The sequence below is a fragment of the Apostichopus japonicus genome, chromosome 10, assembly GCF_037975245.1.
Source record: "Apostichopus japonicus isolate 1M-3 chromosome 10, ASM3797524v1, whole genome shotgun sequence".
NCBI classification, from domain to species: Eukaryota; Metazoa; Echinodermata; class Holothuroidea; order Aspidochirotida; family Stichopodidae; genus Apostichopus; species Apostichopus japonicus.
Window position 1 is genome coordinate 86,173 of NC_092570.1, and position 20,028 is coordinate 106,200.

At 38.9% G+C, this 20,028-nt stretch overlaps 1 protein-coding gene across 3 annotated transcripts in view; it reads left to right on the forward strand.

Moving 5' to 3' along the window:
* Window positions 1-20,028, forward strand: part of LOC139975329 (mediator of RNA polymerase II transcription subunit 12-like protein) — a 93,230-nt gene that overhangs the window by 69,137 nt on the left and 4,065 nt on the right. For 2 of the 3 annotated variants that reach the window (XM_071983181.1, XM_071983184.1), the window contains 6 exons: window positions 862-1,023; window positions 1,361-1,747; window positions 6,807-6,918; window positions 9,342-9,439; window positions 15,207-15,374; window positions 18,281-18,489. In XM_071983181.1, coding sequence (XP_071839282.1) covers window positions 862-1,023; window positions 1,361-1,747; window positions 6,807-6,918; window positions 9,342-9,439; window positions 15,207-15,374; window positions 18,281-18,489 — 1,136 coding nt within the window. Of the gene's footprint in view, window positions 1-861; window positions 1,024-1,360; window positions 1,748-6,806; window positions 6,919-9,341; window positions 9,440-15,206; window positions 15,375-17,987; window positions 18,030-18,280; window positions 18,490-20,028 lie in introns of those variants that run through there. The other variant, XM_071983183.1, reaches the window with a different exon arrangement.

Genomic DNA, 20,028 nt, shown 5'->3' on the forward strand with positions numbered 1-20,028 from the left:
ATTTCTAGGTTGGTTGGAACTACATTTCTATCTTATTCCCAGGAAATCAAATAACTTGTTATTCAAGTATTTCTAGGATGGCTGGAACCACATTTCTATCTTATTCCCAGGAAATCAAATAACTTGTTTTTCAAGTATTTCTAGGTTGGTTGGAACTACATTTCTATCTTATTCCCAGGAAATCAAATAACTTGTTATTCAAGTATTTTCTAGGTTGGTTAGAACTACATTTCTATCTTACTCCCAGGAAATCAAATAACTTGTTATTCAAGTATTTCTAGGTTGGTTGGAACTACATTTCTATCTTATTCCCAGGAAATCAAATAACTTGTTTTTCAAGTATTTCTAGGTTGGTTGGAACTACATTTCTATCTTATTCCCAGGAAATCAAATAACTTGTTTTTCAAGTATTTCTAGGTTGGTTGGAACTACATTTCTATCTTATTCCCAGGAAATCAAATAACTTGTTATTTTCTAGGTTGGTTAGAACTACATTTCTATCTTATTCCCAGGAAATCAAATAACTTGTTATTCAAGTATTTTCTAGGTTGGTTAGAACTACATTTCTATCTTATTCCTTGGGATCCAAATAACTTGTTATTCAAGTATTTTCTAGGTTGGTTGGAACTACATTTCTATCTTATTCCCAGGAAGTCAAATAACTTGTTATTCAAGTATTTCTAGGTTGGTTGTAACTACATTTCTATCTTACTCCCAGGAAAGCAATAACTTGTTATTCAAGTATTTCCTAGGTTTGTTGGAACTACTATTTTACTAATTGTGTACCCTAAGGTTGTCTTGCTTCTAAGTTTGTCTGATACAAATTGTCTTCTTTTGTTTTCTGTTAACCATTTACTATAGAAAGAGCTTGGTGACAAGAGGTCAGAGGGAATAGACAGAATGAGGCAGCTTTTACCTGTGCCGAGACGAACAGTGGAAGTCCTCACGTGTGAACCAATGGGTAGCTTAATAGATACAAAAGGGAATAAAATTACAGGATTTGATTCCATCATTAAGAAACAGGTAATCACTAGCCTTTGTCTTTGCTTCTCAATGTTTTTATCATCCAAAGATTCCTAGAAGAAATTTCATGGAACCTCAGATATAGGGAGAATCACCTCAGCCCCAATTATGTTCAGGCCGAGGTGCGGAAAACACACACAATGAACAGTTTTAATTGCCTGTGGTGTCATTGAGTTGAAAATATCTTGCTATAGTTTCTTATGGCTTTTGTAAAATCACCTGTCAAATTGAAAGTAATGAAATTCATTATAATGCATTTTTACCTTTAACAAATGTAAACCCCAACCACTTAGCATCATGTAAGTCAATTTACATCTTTTTCCGTTGATATTTCCAGGGTTTACAAGTGGCTTCGAAACAAAAGGTGACCCCTTGGGACATGTTGGAACTCCCAAAGAATCAGGGCCCACTTTCCTGGTCGTGGTTTGGAGGTGTACGGATGGAACGTAAGCCACTTCAGTATCATGAACAATATCGACTGTCACTTTTCCATTCCCATTATAATCAACTACCTGATGATCACTTCTTCAATCCTCCTCCTCTGCCTCCTGATGAAGAGGAAGTTCCCCTTCCTCCCCCTGAACCAGAAAAAGAGATTCAAGAAGCAGACACGCCTAAGCCCTCAGGAGATATATCATCCTCAAAAGGCTTGGGATCAGATGCAGACAAAGCTAAGCCAAAGAGGAAGCCTAGAAAAAGGAAAGTAGCGGCAACACCAAGAGATGTGAGTATTATCAGCAGCATCATACCAATATTGTTTTGCACTTTCATTTGCAGTCAGTCATACATTATCCATCGCAGTAATACATATCTATCACAGTCAAACATCCATCACAGTCACACATGATCCATCACAGACAAACATTATCCATCACAGTCGTACATTATTCATCACAGACAAAAACATTATCCATCACAGTCGTACACTATTCATCACAGGCAAACATCCATCACAGTCACACATGATCCATCACAGACAAACATTATCCATGACAGTCACACATGATCCATCACAGACAAACATCCATCACAGTCGTACATTATTCATCACAGTCAAACATCCATCACAGTCACACATGATCCATCACAGGCAAACATCCATCACAGTAATACATAATCCATCACAGACAAACATTATCCATCACAGTCAAACATTATCCATCACAGACAAACAGTATCCATCACAGTCGTACATTATTCATCACAGTCAAACATCCATCACAGTCGTACATTATTCATCACAGACAAACATTATCCATCACACTCACACATGATCCATCACAGCCAAACATTATGCATCACAGTCAAACATTATCCATCACAGTAAACATCCATCACAGTTGTACATGATCCATCCATCACAGACAAACATTATCCATCACAGTCGTACATTATTCATCACATTCAAACATCCATCACAGTCACACATGATCCATCACAGACAAACATCCATCACAGTCACACATGATCCATCACAGACAAACATTATCCATCACAGTCACACATGATCCATCACAGGCAAACATTATCCATCACAGACACACATGATCCATCACAGACAAACATTATCCATCACAGTCACACATGATCCATCACAGACAAACATTATCCATCACAGTCGTACATGATCCATCACAGGCAAACATTATCCATCACAGTCCTACATTATTCATCACAGTCAAACATCCATCACAGTCACACATGATCCATCACAGTCAAACATTATCCATCACAGTCAAACATTATCCATCACAGACAAACATTATCCATCACAGTCACACATGATCCATCACAGGCAAACATCCATCACAGACAAACATTATCCATCACAGACAAACATTATCCATCACAGTCGTACATTATTCATCACAGACAAACATCCATCACAGTCGTACATTATTCATCACAGTCAAACATCCATCACAGTCACACATGATCCATCACAGTCGTACATTATCCATCACAGTAAAACATCCATAACAGTCACACATGATCCATTACAGACAAACATATCCATCACAGTCACACATGATCCATCACAGACAAACATATCCATCACAGTCACACATGATCCATCACAGTCAAACATCCATCACAGTCACACATGATCCATCACAGACAAACATATCCATCACAGTCACACATGATCCATCACAGACAAACATAACCTCACAGTCACACATGATCCATCACAGACAAACATTATCCATCACAGTCACACATGATCCATCACAGTCAAACATCCATCACAGTCACACATGATCCATCACAGACAAACATATCCATCACAGTCACACATGATCCATCACAGACAAACATAACCTCACAGTCACACATGATCCATCACAGACAAACATATCCATCACAGTCACACATGATCCATCACAGACAAACATTATCCATCACAGTTGTACATGATCCATCACAGGCAAACATCCATCACAGTCACATGATCCATCACAGACAAACATATCCATCACAGTCACACATGATCCATCACAGACAAACATATCCATCACAGTCACATGATCCATCACAGTCAAACATCCATCACAGTCACACATGATCCATCACAGACAGACATATCCATCACAGTCACACATGATCCATCACAGGCAAACATCCATCACAGTCACACATGATCCATCACAGACAAACATTATCCATCACATTCATACATTATTCATCACAGACAAACATTATTCCTCACCCTGACACACTATTGCAGGGACCTTAACAGTTGTAGTGTCCATCACCTTTATATTTAAAATCTTGCATGTCCTTCATGCTCATACAGTCATTCACACACACAAAGTCATGCACACACATACATACAAAATCCCTCACAGTATTTTAGAGCCCCTCACAGTCATAGTGTCCCTCATAATCATTAAGTGTTACACACACAGATACAAAGTCCCAAACATTGTGTTCATGTGTACTGTTGGAACCCTTTGCCTCTATGTAGAGGACATAAGGCAAATTGTGATGTGAATTAAAGTATTGTACAGTTTATGTAATCTTGCAAAAGTTAGGTGGCATTTCCCTCAATTTTGGGAGTTAGGTACTTATATACATGCTTCATGCCAAGATGTTGTGTTTTAGCATATGTTAAACTGTATAGTCATGTTTAGAGGAGTTAGAGTGTTATCAGAGAAACAAAAATTAAAAATTGAATAAGTAACCAGTCAAAACCTCAGAATTGCAATTGTGTTGATTAACTTAATATTGAAAATCATAAGGTAGTGATTTTTTAGAGAAATTTGCCATTAGATTATTGAAACTATGCCCCATCAGTGAGAGGGTATGTCAGGTCAGTGAGAGGATGTCTCAGATCAGTGAAAGGGTATGTCAGTAAGAGTGTACGTCCTATCAGTGAGAAGGTATGTCCGATCAATGAGAGGGTGTCTCAGATCAGTAAGATGATGTCTCTGATCAGTGAGAGAGAGTATCTCCAATCAGTGAGAGGGTATGTCAGGTCAGTGAGAGGATGTCTCAGATCAGTGAGAGGGTATGTCAGTAAGAGTGTACGTCCTATCAGTGAGAAGGTATGTCCGATCAATGAGAGGGTGTCTCAGATCAGTAAGATGATGTCTCTGATCAGTGAGAGAGAGTATCTCCAATCATTGAGAGGGTATGTCAGTGAGAGAGTGGTCTCCAATCATTGAAAGGGTATGTCTGATCAGTGAGAGAGTATCTCCAATCATTGAGAGGATATGTCCAATGAGAGGATGTCTCTGATCAGTGAGAGGGTGTCTTTGATCAGTGAGAGTGTATGACCCATTACTGATAGGGTATGTCCAATCACTAAGAGGGTTCTCCAATCAGTAAGAAGATGTCTCCGATCAGTGAGAGGGTATGACCCATCAGCTAGAGGGTATGTCCAATCAGTGAGAGGGTGTATCGGATCAGTGTCAGGGATGTCCCATCAATGAGAGGGTGTCTCCGATCAGTGAGAGGGTGTCTTTGATCAGTGAGAGTGTATGACCCATCAGTGATAGGGTATGTCCAATCACTAAGAGGGTGTCTCCAATCAGTAAGAAGATGTCTCCAATCAGTGAGAGGGTATGACCCATCAGCTAGAGGGTATGTCCAATCAGTGAGAGGGTGTATCGGATCAGTGACAGGGATGTCCCATCACTGAGAGGGTGTATCCGATCAGTGAGAGGGTGTCTCTGCTCAGAGAGAGTGTATGACCCATCAGTGAGAGGGTATGACCCATCAGTGAGATGGTATGTTTGATAAGTGAGAGGGTGTCTCCGATCAGTTAGAGGGTATGACCCATCAGTGAGAGGGTGTCTCCAATCAGTGAGAGTGTATGACCCATCACTGAGAGGGTGTATCTGATCAGTGAGAGGGTATGTCTGATCAGTGACAGTGTATGTCTGATCAGTGACAGTGTATGACCCATCACTGAGAGGGTGTACAGTATCTAAGCAGTGAGAGGCCATGTCTGATCAGTGAGAGTGTATGTCCAATCATTGAGAGTATGTTTGATCAGTGAGAGTGTATGACCTATCAGTGAGAGGGTATGTCCGATCAGTTAGAGGGTGTCTCCATTCAGTGAGAGGGTGTCTCCGATCAGTGAGAGGGTATATATACGATCAGTGAGGGTACGACCCATCAGTGAGAGGGTGTCTCCAATCAGAGAGTGTATGACCCATCACTGAGAGTGTGTATCCGATCAGTGAGAGGGTAATTCTGATCAGTGAGGGTATGTTTGATCTGTGAGAGGGTATGACCCATCAGTGAGAGGGTGTCTATGATCAGTTAGAGGGTACGACCCATCAGTGAGAGGGTATGTCTGATCAGTTAGAGGGTGTCTGCATTCAGTGAGAGGGTGTCTCCAATCAGTGAGAGTGTATGACCCATCAGTGAGAGGGTGTCTCCAATCAGAGAGTGTATGACCCATCAGTGAGAGGGTGTATCCGATCAGTCAGAGGGTATTTCCAATCAGTGAGGGTATGTTTGATCTGTGAGAGGGTATGACCCATCAGTGAGAGTGTGTCTATGATCAGTTAGAGGGTATGACCCATCAGTGAGAGGGTATGTCTGATCAGTTAGAGGGTGTCTCCATTCAGTGAGAGGGTGTCTCCAATCAGTGAGAGTGTATGACCCATCAGTGAGAGGGTGTCTCCAATCAGAGAGTGTATGACCCATCAGTGAGAGGGTGTATCCGATCAGTCAGAGGGTATTTCCAATCAGTGAGGGTATGTTTGATCTGTGAGAGGGTATGACCCATCAGTGAGAGGGTGTCTATGATCAGTTAGAGGGTATGACCCATCAGTGAGAGGGTATGTCTGATCAGTTAGAGGGTGTCTCCATTCAGAGGGTGTCTCCAATCAGTGAGAGTGTATGACCCATCAGTGAGAGGGTGTATCTGATCAGTGAGAGGGTATGTCTGATCAGTGATAGGGTATGTCTGATCAGTGACAGTGTATGACCCAACACTGAGAGGGTGTATCTAAGCAGTGAGAGGGTAAGTCCGATCAGTTAGAGGGTGTCTCCATTCAGTGAGAGGGTGTCTCCGATCAGTGAGAGTGTATGACCCATCAGTGAGAAGGTATGTCCGATCAGTTAGAGGGTGTCTCCAATCAGTGAGATTGTATGTCCAATCAGTGAGTTTATTTTTGATCTGAGAGGGTAAATCTGTTACGTCGCTCATGCAAGAATGTATTTTGGTCGTCATGACATTGTATCAGGAATTTGGTGTTTGAAGTTAAAGTCACTTGTTATGGAATAGCAATGCCCAAATTTGATGATTTCATCTTTTTTTCTCTCAGCAACATCTTGGCTTTCCACCTGGCATGCAGCCTCCATTCGCTGAAAATCCCCATCATCAGTCACAGATGTTTCATTCTATTCAGGTCCCTTACCAGCAACCTCTTCCACCAGGTATCAAATTCACTGATAAACCTTGCATTTTAGTGTTATTGTTTTACAATAATAAAGTGGGAAAAGTTAGATTACCATCAGATACAACTCATGTATGGCAGCTTTCGTATGGAGATTAAACTAGCTCAACAATCTTCAGTCCTTTATTATAGCAATGTTAATCATCATGTCAACAAGCAAACAGCACTACAAGCAATGCCACTCAAAAATTGAATGGCCTTGCAAGGCTGCATTATTAACACAGTGCAGCTAACTAATTGGTCAAACATACCTAACAGTGGATTATACTAATTGATGAACAGCATAAAATAGGATAAAATAGCAAATGAACAGGCCACATCTCAGGATATCTCAATATTACTGTTCATGACAAGCAAATTTATGATTTTCATGAGGAGCATGTTTCATGGATTTTCATGAGCAATTTTCATAGATATTCATGAGGAGTAAGTTTTATGGACATTTATGAGGATCAAGTTTTATATAGATTTTGTTGATAACCAACCATCTGCATTCTTGTTGTACCCATGAACAACATGTATTATCGGTATTGGCTTATATATGTCGGTATCAAAATTTCTTTCGTTATTTTAATTCTTATAAGTTCGCAGCTAATATAAAACATCCTTTTGTCTGAGTTAAGTTGGATTATTTTGGCCTAGAAACCAGTCCCCATTCTTTGGCATTACAAGGTGATCTAAAAACACAATTTGAGGCTCTTGTAAACCTATTAATACCAATGGTACAAACCTTTTTGAAATGCGAGCAGAAGCCATTTACTCACCCTGAATAGCAAGCATAGCTAGAGACACTGCTTGTTATTTATATTCCTGTTAGACACTGACTACAGTATACAATCTTGGTACCACACACCACTAATATTGTGTAGGCTACATTGTTTGGCATTCATACTTCTGTTTGACATGGACTTAAGTATACAATCTCGATACCACACAACACTAATATTGTGTAGGCTACATTGTTTGGCATTCATACTCCTGTTCGACATGGACTACAGTATACAATCTTGGTACCACACAACACTAATATTGTGTAGGCTACATTGTTTGGCATTCATACTCCTGTTTGACATGGACTTAAGTATACAATCTCGATACCACACAACACTAATATTGTGTAGGCTACATTGTTTGGCATTCATACTCCTGTTCGACATGGACTACAGCATACAATCTTGGTACCACACAACACTAATATTGTGTAGGCTACATTGTTTGGCATTCATACTCCTGTTTGACATGGACTTAAGTATACAATCTCGATACCACACAACACTAATATTGTGTAGGATACATTGTTTGGCATTCATACTCCTGTTTGACATGGACTACAGTATCCAATCTTGGTACATCACACCACTAATATTGTGTATGCTACATTGTTTGGCATTCATACTCCTGTTCGACATGGACTACAGTATACAATCTTGGTACCACACAACACTAATATTGTGTAGGCTACATTGTTTGGCATTCATACTCCTGTTTGACATGGACTACAGTATACAATCTTGGTACCACACAACACTAATATTGTGTAGGCTACATTGTTTGGCATTCATACTCCTGTTAGACACTGACTACAGTATACAATCTTGGTACCACACAACACTAATATTGTGTAGGCTACATTGTTTGGCATTCATACTCCTGTTTGACATGGACTACAGTATACAATCTTGGTACCACACAACACTAATATTGTGTAGGCTACATTGTTTGGCATTCATACTCCTGTTAGACACTGACTACAGTATACAATCTTGGTACCACACAACACTAATATTGTGTAGGCTACATTGTTTAGCATTCATACTCCTGTTTGACATGGACTACAGTATACAATCTTGGTACCACACAACACTAATATTGTGTAGGCTACATTGTTTGGCATTCATACTCCTGTTAGACACTGACTACAGTATACAATCTTGGTACCACACAACACTAATATTGTGTAGGCTACATTGTTTGGCATTCATACTCCTGTTCGACATGGACTACAGTATACAATCTTGGTACCACACAACACTAATATTGTGTAGGCTACATTGTTTGGCATTCATACTCCTGTTTGACATGGACTACAGTATACAATCTTGGTACATCACAACACCTAACACCTACGTATTTGATCATGAAAACATTGTCAGTGGAGAATGTATTTCATTTATAATTGCATCCAATATGTAATTTCTTGAAACACTTTTTTTCCGGCCAATTTTTGGACCTGTTAAACACTAGATAAAAGGATGCAATACTAGAATGAAACTACACTGAATGAACAATGGCTAAAGTCAGAATGGACCAGCTTAAATAAAGGGATTGTAATTTGATATCTGTTTTAAGCACAATCTGGTAGTAACAATATAGATGCAAATCACTCTTCATTCTCTTTTAAAGCTGGACCTCTCAGACCTGATAGACAGACTACTACAGGTGGACGCCAGGCTCTTAAGGATATGTTGGCCAAACAGAACAACCCACCTATACCAATGCAGGTAAATAGAACTGACTCAGATTTTTTTCTTCTGATTTTCATCGGAAATTCAATTTCTTCACTCGTTTCCTATGTCACATTTTTTTTACTTTATCAAGAAATTCAAAAATTTTCAATCAAACCAAACCAGCATAAAGAAAATTTAAGTCACATTCATTACAGATCATATATGTCTTTTATAACCCTTCATTTTAACACAGTGAGATTCATGTCCTATAGTTCTGTCTAATAGATCCATGTCCACTGTTCCCTCTCCCCCCCCCCCCCTCCTGATTTTTGTTTTTCAAGTGCAAATGGCATCTCCATAGAATGCATTTATACAGGTCAATACAAACCCATTTCACACAGATGCAGGGAAATATAACAAGGCATTCATACACAACAATCAAGCTTGCAAATTAAAACAAAGAAGTACAGAACAATAGCATGTTAAACAAGGGTAAACAGTAGGCATTTGCTGAATTGGATGTTTGTTTTAAACTTGTGTGAAAAGGTAAGTCAATAAAAAAGATAGAGTCCTAATTCATTAATGGCATAGTATTTGTGATAATGACAGATGCAAGTATTGGCCCCAGTTCACCATCCACTAGAATCCCTAGAACTACTTCATGGTGTATGGTTAGTTGCTTAACAGACCATTCAGTAATCATAGTGAGCACTTGGTTTGTTCATATGTCGCAAATACAGCTAGTCAGTGGGTATATTAACTTAACATACATAGTTGTGTAGCAAACTCAAATTTTTGCCCTTTGAATTGTTGCTGAAAAAGCTTCATTGTAATACATAATATGTCTTTTTAGGTCTCCATACACTTATAAAGACGTTAACTTAGATCCTAGACAATCCGAGAATCTGTGATAAATCTCAGCTAGTTTACAAGTCGTTGTGATATGAAGTGCAAGGATACTAGGATGCAAAGGGAAGGTCTGTTTGGTATGGCATAGATTTAGATTATCAAAAAGTTACATGATATTGGACAGGGAAAGAAAAAACAAATAACTCAATAGTGAATTCCATATATACCTTAGATTTTGTTGTTTCCTGGCAATGCACCCTGTGACCCCATCACTATATACTGTGATTGATCACAAATCTTGAGTCCCTCAACTCTTTGTCCTTCCACTGTTTATCTCCTACCTCTCCTCTTCCCCTGTTGGTTTCTTTCTTTCTTCTCTCCATCCCTTGTTTACTAATCCCCTTACATCTATCTCTTTGTGTTCACCATGCTCATTAACCTATCTGTATTCTGTGCGCGTTTTTGTCCTTTCTGTTACTGTTACTTGTCATTTAGCCTTTGAAGAAGATCCTGCTAGGTTCGAAACGTCAGGCCAACTTACTTTTACACATTCTCCTACACAGGCTCTCTAGTGGATAAGCAGTTTGCTAACAGTTTTATTTTATTTTGCAAAAATGTGTTAAAAAAGTTAGTATGTTGTGTTACAAGCAAAGGCTAAGGTTGTAGCCTTTCAATGGGATTTAGACTACTTAAGTTTTCTACCTTAAAAATGGAGACATTTCCTTTCTTTCTCCATTTACACAGAAAATATTATTGTAAAGTGTATACGAGGCTCATTTTTAAGAAAGTTTCAAGCAGGGTGTTAGGTTGTCCGACGTGATTTTTGATAATCTTGGATGATCAGACGACCGTTAAATTTGAGCACTGGTGTAAACCAGGAGTATCCACCTGAAATTTGAAAGAGAGTAATTTCTGATGCGCTAACTAAATTGTGGGATAGGGGGCAGGGAGAAGCTTTACACACCCTAAATTGATGCTTTATAATTTGTTACAATTAGTATTTTACATGAAGCAGTTTTATGTTGTTTCCCATGTGTTATGTTCAAAATATATTTACAGGCAATATAGTGGTTGTCAGTTGGGTGAAATAAAGATGTATGATAGAGGACAATCATACTTATCAGCGTGAATTAGTACTATGTAGGAAACTGTAGGTTTGGAATGTTTCTGCATATATCTGGTGACTTGTGGCATATTTATAAGTTAGTACTATGTAGGGAACTGTAGGTTTGGAATGCTTCTGCATATATCTGGTGACTTGTGGCATATTTATAAGTTAGTACTATGTAGGGAACTGTAGGTTTGGAATGCTTCTGCATATATCTGGTGACTTGTGGCATATTTATGAATTAGTACTATGTAGGAACTGTAGGTTTGGAATGCTTCTGCATATATCTGGTGACTTGTGGCATATTTATGAATTAGTGCTGTGTAGGGAACTGTAGGTTTGGAATGTTTCTGCATCTATCTGGTGACTTGTGGCATATTTATAAGTTAGTGCTATGTAGGGAACTGTAGGTTTGGAATGCTTCTGCATATATCTGGTGACTTGTGGCATATTTATGAATTAGTACTATGTAGGGAACTGTAGGTTTGGAATGTTTCTGCATCTATCTGGTGACTTGTGGCATATTTATAAGTTAGTACTATGTAGGGAACTGTAGGTTTGGAATGCTTCTGCATATATCTGGTGACTTGTGGCATATTTATGAATTAGTACTATGTAGGGAACTGTAGGTTTGGAATGTTTCTGCATCTGTCTGGTGACTTGTGGCATATATATAAGTTAGTACTATGTAGGGAACTGTAGGTTTGGAATGCTTCTGCATATATCTGGTGACTTGTGGCATATTTATGAATTAGTAATAGGTAGGGAACTGTAGGTTTGGAGTGTTTCTGCATCTGTCTGGTGACTTGTGGCATATATATAAGTTAGTACTATGTAGGGAACTGTAGGTTTGGAATGCTTCTGCATATATCTGGTGACTTGTGGCATATTTATGAATTAGTACTATGTAGGGAACTGTAGGTTTGGAGTATTTCTGCATCTGTCTGGTGACTTGTGGCATATTTATAAGTTAGTACTATGTAGGGAACTGTAGGTTTGGAATGCTTCTGCATATATCTGGTGACTTGTGGCATATTTATGAATTAGTACTATGTAGGAAACTGTAGGTTTGGAATGTTTCTGCATCTATCTGGTGACTTGTGGCATATTTATAATTAGTACTATGTAGGGAACTGTAGGTTTGGAATGCTTCTGCATCTGTCTGGTGACTTGTGGCATATTTATGAATTAGTACTATGTAGGGAACTGTAGGTTTGGAATGTTTCTGCATCTGTCTGGTGACTTGTGGCATATATATAAGTTAGTACTATGTAGGGAACTGTAGGTTTGGAATGCTTCTGCATATATCTGGTGACTTGTGGCATATTTATGAATTAGTACTATGTAGGGAACTGTAGGTTTGGAATGCTTCTGCATATATCTGGTGACTTGTGGCATATTTATGAATTAGTACTATGTAGGGAACTGTAGGTTTGGAATGCTTCTGCGTATATTTGGTGACTTGTGGATATTTATGAATTAGTAATAGGTAGGGATCTGTAGGTTTGGAGTATTTCTGCATATATCTGGTGACTTGTGGCATATTTATGAATTAGTACTATGTAGGAGCTGTAGGTTTGGAATGTTTCTGCATCTATCTGGTGACTTGTGGCATATTTATGAATTAGTAATATGTAGGGATCTGTAGGTTTGGAGTATTTCTGCATATATCTGGTGACTTGTGGCATATTTAAGAATTAGTTAATACAGTAGGCACTGATACTTGATGATACTTATTGAGGATTACAATGGTTGGATCTAGGCTGTGTTTTAGTTGCAATCAATTTGATGGTTCATACTAGCACTGAACCATTGATAGAGTTAGGTTAAGAACTTTCAGTGCCTGACTTGAGTAAGTAGAGAAGCAAATCCGATTTTCCAGTTAAGCTGACGCGATCCTTCACCATCTCAGCAAGTATTGTGTAGCCCATGTGATCAACACCCTATTTAAGTCAGTAGAGTAGCAATCTGATGGTCCCATTGTGTAGCCCATGTGATTAACACCCTACTTAAGTCAGTAGAGTAGAATCTGATGGTCCAACTGTGTAGCCCATGTGATTAACACCCTATTTAAGTCAGTAGAGTAGCAATCTGATGGTCCCATTGTGTAGCCCATGTGATCAACACCCTATTTAAGTCAGTAGAGTAGCAATCTGATGGTCCCATTGTGTAGCCCATGTGATCAACACCCTACTTAAGTCAGTAGAGTAGAATCTGATGGTCCAACTGTGTAGCCCATGTGATTAACACCCTATTTAAGTCAGTAGAGTAGCAATCTGATGGTCCCATTGTGTAGCCCATGTGATTAACACCCTTCTTAAGTCAGTAGAGTAGCAATCTGATGGTCCCATTGTGTAGCCCAGGTGATCAACACCCTACTTTAGTCAGTAGAGTAGAATCTGATGGTCCAACTGTGTAGCCCATGTGATCAACACCCTATTTAAGTCAGTAGAGTAGCAATCTGATGGTCCCATTGTGTAGCCCAGGTGATCAACACCCTACTTAAATCAGTAGTGTAGCAATCTGATGGTCCTACTGTGTAGCCCATCAACACCCTATTTAAGTCAGTAGAGTAGCAATCTGATGGTCCCATTGTGTAGCCCATGTGATTAACACCCTTCTTAAGTCAGTAGAGTAGCAATCTGATGGTCCCATTGTGTAGCCCAGGTGATCAACACCCTACTTAAGTCAGTAGAGTAGAATCTGATGGTCCAACTGTGTAACCCATGTGATTAACACCCTATTTAAGTCAGTAGAGTAGCAATCTGATGGTCCCATTGTGTAGCCCATGTGATTAACACCCTTCTTAAGTCAGTAGAGTAGCAATCTGATGGTCCCATTGTGTAGCCCAGGTGATCAACACCCTACTTAAGTCAGTAGAGTAGAATCTGATGGTCCAACTGTGTAGCCCATGTGATTAACACCCTATTTAAGTCAGTAGAGTAGCAATCTGATGGTCCCATTGTGTAGCCCATGTGATTAACACCCTTCTTAAGTCAGTAGAGTAGCAATCTGATGGTCCCATTGTGTAGCCCAGGTGATCAACACCCTACTTAAGTCAGTAGAGTAGAATCTGATGGTCCAACTGTGTAGCCCATGTGATCAACACCCTATTTAAGTCAGTAGAGTAGCAATCTGATGGTCCCATTGTGTAGCCCAGGTGATCAACACCCTACTTAAATCAGTAGTGTAGCAATCTGATGGTCCTACTGTGTAGCCCATCAACACCCTACTTAAGTCAGTAGAGTAGCTATCTGATGGTCCAACTGTGTAGCCCATGTGATTAACACCCTACTTAAATCAGTAGTGTAGCAATCTGATGGTCCTACTGTGTAGCCCATCAACACCCTATTTAAGTCAGTAGAGTAGCTATCTGATGGTCCAACTGTGTAGCCCATGTGATTAACACCCTACTTAAATCAGTAGTGTAGCAATCTGATGGTCCTACTGTGTAGCCCATCAACACCCTATTTAAGTCAGTAGAGTAGCTATCTGATGGTCCAACTGTGTAGCCCATCAACACCCTACTTAAGTCAGTAGAGTAGAATCTGATGGTCCAACTGTGTAGCCCATGTGATTAACACCCTTCTTAAGTCAATAGAGTAGCAATCTGATGGTCCCAATGTGTAGCCCAGGTGATCAACACCCTTCTTAAATCAGTAGTGTAGCAATCTGATGGTCCTACTGTGTAGCCCATCAACACCCTACTTTAGTCAGTAGAGTAGCAATCTGATGGTCCCATTGTGTAGCCCAACACCCTACTTAAGTCAGTAGAGTAGCAATCTGATGGTCTATTTATGTCATCAATGATTATTTTCTTTAATAAACCATGTATATTACAAACTGTATTGTTTTCTTTTGCAGCATCAGTATCCTATAATATCAAAGCGTAATGAGGCACGCAAGCAATTTGAACATCATCAACATGGAAATATTAGTCTATCAACAAATCGAGCCATGTTTCAGAATCAGTACAAGAACCCACATCCTGATGCTTCTATGCACCACATCAACCCAAATCAGACTCCACAGGTCAGTAACTTTACAAAGGATGACATTCAACTTTCATACAATGCTATCACTTAAGACTTAAGCTTAATTGAGCTTATTGATTAAGCTTATATGTTTGATTGTCAGGTTTCTAAGTTCATTATTTACTGCTGTTTAGTTTAACTTCACTATCATGAACATGTACTTTAGTAAGTAACTATATCAGGCAGGAGACAATGCTTTCATCAGTGGGTTTACACCTTCAGGGTTACAGGTTTATCTCACAGGAAAAAAATGTAGTAACAGTGTTCTATGAATTAATTCTATATAGAACAACAAATGTTTTGAAGTCACTTGAATTATGGTGTTTGAACTCTATTTCATCACACCTTGTGTCAAAACTGTTCATTTCTGTTTAAGAATAAATGACTGGTAGTAACCAGCATTGTCTAATACTTGCACTGGAGCCTGACTGCAGATAAATGACTGGTAGTAATCAGTGTTGTCTTATACTTCCACTGGAGCCTGACTGCAGATAAATGACTGGTAGTAATCAGTGTTGTCTTATACTTGCACTGGAGCCTGACTGCATATAAATGACTGGTAGTGTTCAGTGTTGTCTAAACCTTGCACTGGAGCCTGACTGCATATAAATGACTGGTAGTAATCAGTGTTGTCTAATACTTGCACTGGAGCCTGACTGCATATAAATGACTGGTAGTAATCAGTGTTGTCTAATACTTGCACTGGAGCCTGACTGCATATAAATGACTGGTAGTAATCAGTGTTGTCTAATACTTGCACTGGAGCCTGACTGCAATATAAATGACAGGTAGTAATCAGTGTTGTCTAATACTTGCACTGGAGCCTGACTGCAGATAAATGACTGGTAGTAATCAGTGTTGTCTTATACTTCCACTGGAGCCTGACTGCAGATAAATGACTGGTAGTAATCAGTGTTGTCTAATACTTCCACTGGAGCCTGACTGCATAAATTACTGGTAGTAATCAGTGTTGTCTTATACTTCCACTGGAGTCTGACTGCATATAAATGACTGGTAGTAATCAGTGTTGTCTTATACTTCCACTGGAGCCTGACTGCAGATAAATGACTGGTAGTAATCAGTGTTGTCTTATACTTGAACTGGAGTCTGACTGCATAAATATGACTGGTAGTAATCAGTGTTGTCTTATACTTGAACTGGAGTCTGACTGCATATAAATGACTGGTAGTAATCAGTGTTGTCTTATACTTCCACTGGAGCCTGACTGCATATAAATTACTGGTAGTAATCAGTGTTGTCTTATACTTGAATTGGAGTCTGACTGCATATAAATGACTGGTAGTAATCAGTGTTGTCTTATACTTGAACTGGAGTCTGACTGCATATAAATTACTGGTAGTAATCAGTGTTGTCTTATACTTCCACTGGAGCCTGACTGCAGATAAATGACTGGTAGTAGTCAGTGTTGTCTTATACTTGAACTGGAGCCTGACTGCATATAAATGACTGGTAGTAATCAGTGTTGTCTTATACTTGAACTGGAGCCTGACTGCAGATAAATGACTGGTAGTAATCAGTGTTGTCTTATACTTGAACTGGAGTCTGACTGCATAAATTACTGGTAGTAATCAGTGTTGCCTTATACTTGAATTGGAGTCTGACTGCATATAAATGACTGGTAGTAATCAGTGTTGTCTTATACTTGAACTGGAGTCTGACTGCATATAAATGACTGGTAGTAATCAGTGTTGTCTTATACTTCCACTGGAGCCTGACTGCAGATAAATGACTGGTAGTAATCAGTGTTGTCTTATACTTGAACTGGAGTCTGACTGCATATAAATGACTGGTAGCAATCAGTGTTGTCTTATACTTCCACTGGAGCCTGACTGCATATAAATTACTGGTAGTTATCAGTGTTGTCTTATACTTGAACTGGAGCCTGACTGCATATAAATGACTGGTAGTAATCAGTGTTGTCTTATACTTGAACTGGAGCCTGACTGCATATAAATGACTGGTAGTAATCAGTGTTGTCTTATACTTGAACTGGAGTCTGACTGCATAAATTACTGGTAGTAATCAGTGTTGCCTTATACTTGAATTGGAGTCTGACTGCATATAAATGACTGGTAGTACTCAGTGTTGTCTTACACTTCCACTGGAGCCTGACTGCAGATAAATGACTGGTAGTAATCAGTGTTGTCTTATACTTGAACTGGAGCCTGACTGCAGATAAATGACTGGTAGTAATCAGTGTTGTCTTATACTTGAACTGTAGTCTGACTGCATATAAATGACTGGTAGTGTTCAGTGTTGTCTTATACTTGCACTGGAGCCTGACTGCAGATAAATTACTGGTAGCAATCAGTGTTGTCTTATACTTCCACTGGAGCCTGACTGCATATAAATGACTGGTAGTAATCACTGTTGTCTTATACTTCAACTGGAGTCTGACTGCAGATAAATGACTGGTAGTAATCAAAAACATATTGCACTGATGTTAATGCTGGTTTGTTATCTATCACATTAGGGCTTCAAGAGAAACATATTGCAGTGATGCTAATGCTGGTTTGTTATCTATCACATTAGGTCTTCAACAGAAACATATTGCATTGATGTTAATGCTGGTTTGTTATCTATCACATAGGGCTTCAACAGAAACATATTGCACTGATGTTAATGCTGGTTTGTTATCTATCACATTAGGGCTTCAACAGAAACATATTGCACTGATGCTAATGCTAGTTTGTTATCTATTACATTAGGGCTTCAAGAGAAACATATTGCAGTGATGTTAATGCTGGTTTGTTATCTATCACATAGGGCTTCAAGAGAAACCTATTGCACTGATGCTAATGCTGGTTTGTTATCTATCACATTAGGGCTTCAACAGAAACATATTGCAGTGATGCTAATGCTGGTTTGTTATCTATCACATAGGGCTTCAACAGAAACTTTCCTAGCCAGCTGATGACACCATCACAAATGACCACAACTCATCACCAGCCAGGTGGTGCAACCATGAACTACTCACAGTACCAAAATCAAGCACAGGTGAACCCTGCACAGGCTATGATGCCGGGTATGAGACAGCCCCATCCACATAGAGGAAGGAATTTTATGTCACAGCCTATGTCCACTCCTGCTATGTGAGTAGCTAATCTCTTAATGAAATACAGTAAAGGCTTACTTTTAGGGTTTTGCTTGCCACAAATAGTGGTATAATAATAATATACTATAAGGGGTTCATCAATGGTGTACCGTGCATTTATTGCAGGATAGTAATCAATCGGGTATAATTAAAGTTTAAAGGCCTCTGCCTTCTCAGTTCTCTTTACCAGAAATGCATTGAGATGTGGATGATGTAATTAGCAGATTTTTTTAGGAATTTAAATCCTGAAGGTTTTCTTCTAGTCTGGAGGTCAGTTTGTTTCACTAAAAATGAATGATGTTGTAGCTCAATTAACTTTTTCAAAGTGAACTGTTCCATGTATCACAGTTCATTGTTTGCGAAACCACAAAAGAAAGCTGTTCTGTTGTCTCTGTAACAGATAATAACCCAGTCTTAGAAACTCTTGCTTCAATTCAACTGTCCTATTGCAAATTATGGAAGTTTGTTGTCAGTAATTTCGATACCATTCCATTCAAAGAGGAAATATTTCAAGGTTTTGGACTCAGCTTTGGTTGGAACTGAATGATCTTGGCCCCATTTCCCACTTCGTAGTCAAGACCAAATTTGTCTCATATCTAGAGATGAAAAATATTGCTTGTAATCAACCCATTGTAATAAATCCTTTTCAAGTGTGAAATTCATCCTCTCTATTATTGATTGACAATTACTACCAAACACTTTGATTTAATCCTTTACTTTCTTGAGATTCCTATTAATAACCTATTTTTCTGCATTTTTTATTGTGCCCTTTTGCAAATGAATTTTTTATACCCAGCACGTTGACCATGTAAGCAAGCATCTACAGTAGGAGAGATGAAATTGTTATCATTCCTCTTTTTGAGTTTCATTCCACCTTTGACCTACTATTCCTGTGTGCTTCATTTTACCCACTAGCAACATGATTGGGTACCAGATTAAGCTCAATATACTACAAGATCCATTGAACAAGGTGACTTCAACTGATCTCTGACATCCACAAAAAAACATATGCCCTTATAGGTTATGTTTATCATTGAAATTAACAGAAACAACAAAATTTTTTGCATTGTGGATTCTACTACTGTCTTTGATACGTACAAGAACACTTTACCGATCCTTTCATACTTCATCCCAGGTATGAATTGTTGTGTAAAGATGCCACAGATCATGATCAATTTTGATGGCTTTAAGATGATGAAGCTTACATCATCATGGCTTTACCTTTCTGTTAATGTAAGATGTCATAGTACAATAAAGGAGGGTGGGGGGGGGGGGGAGATCTTGTTGCTCTTTGTAAATATTCTATAGTTAAATTAAGCAGTTACTGACATCATAGCAATGGTAGAAACTTCATCACTTCAACATTAACATTCACAAATTGGAGCTCCGCCATACACAGACAACAAAACAATGTTTAAGTGTGAAAGGCTCTTCGATGTCACTTTTAGACTTGCTTAAGTCTGGTTTAGAATATCAAGAAATGCTGAAAAGTGGTATATCTAAAGCGCTGTATGAACTAGGAATATATTTATTCTGT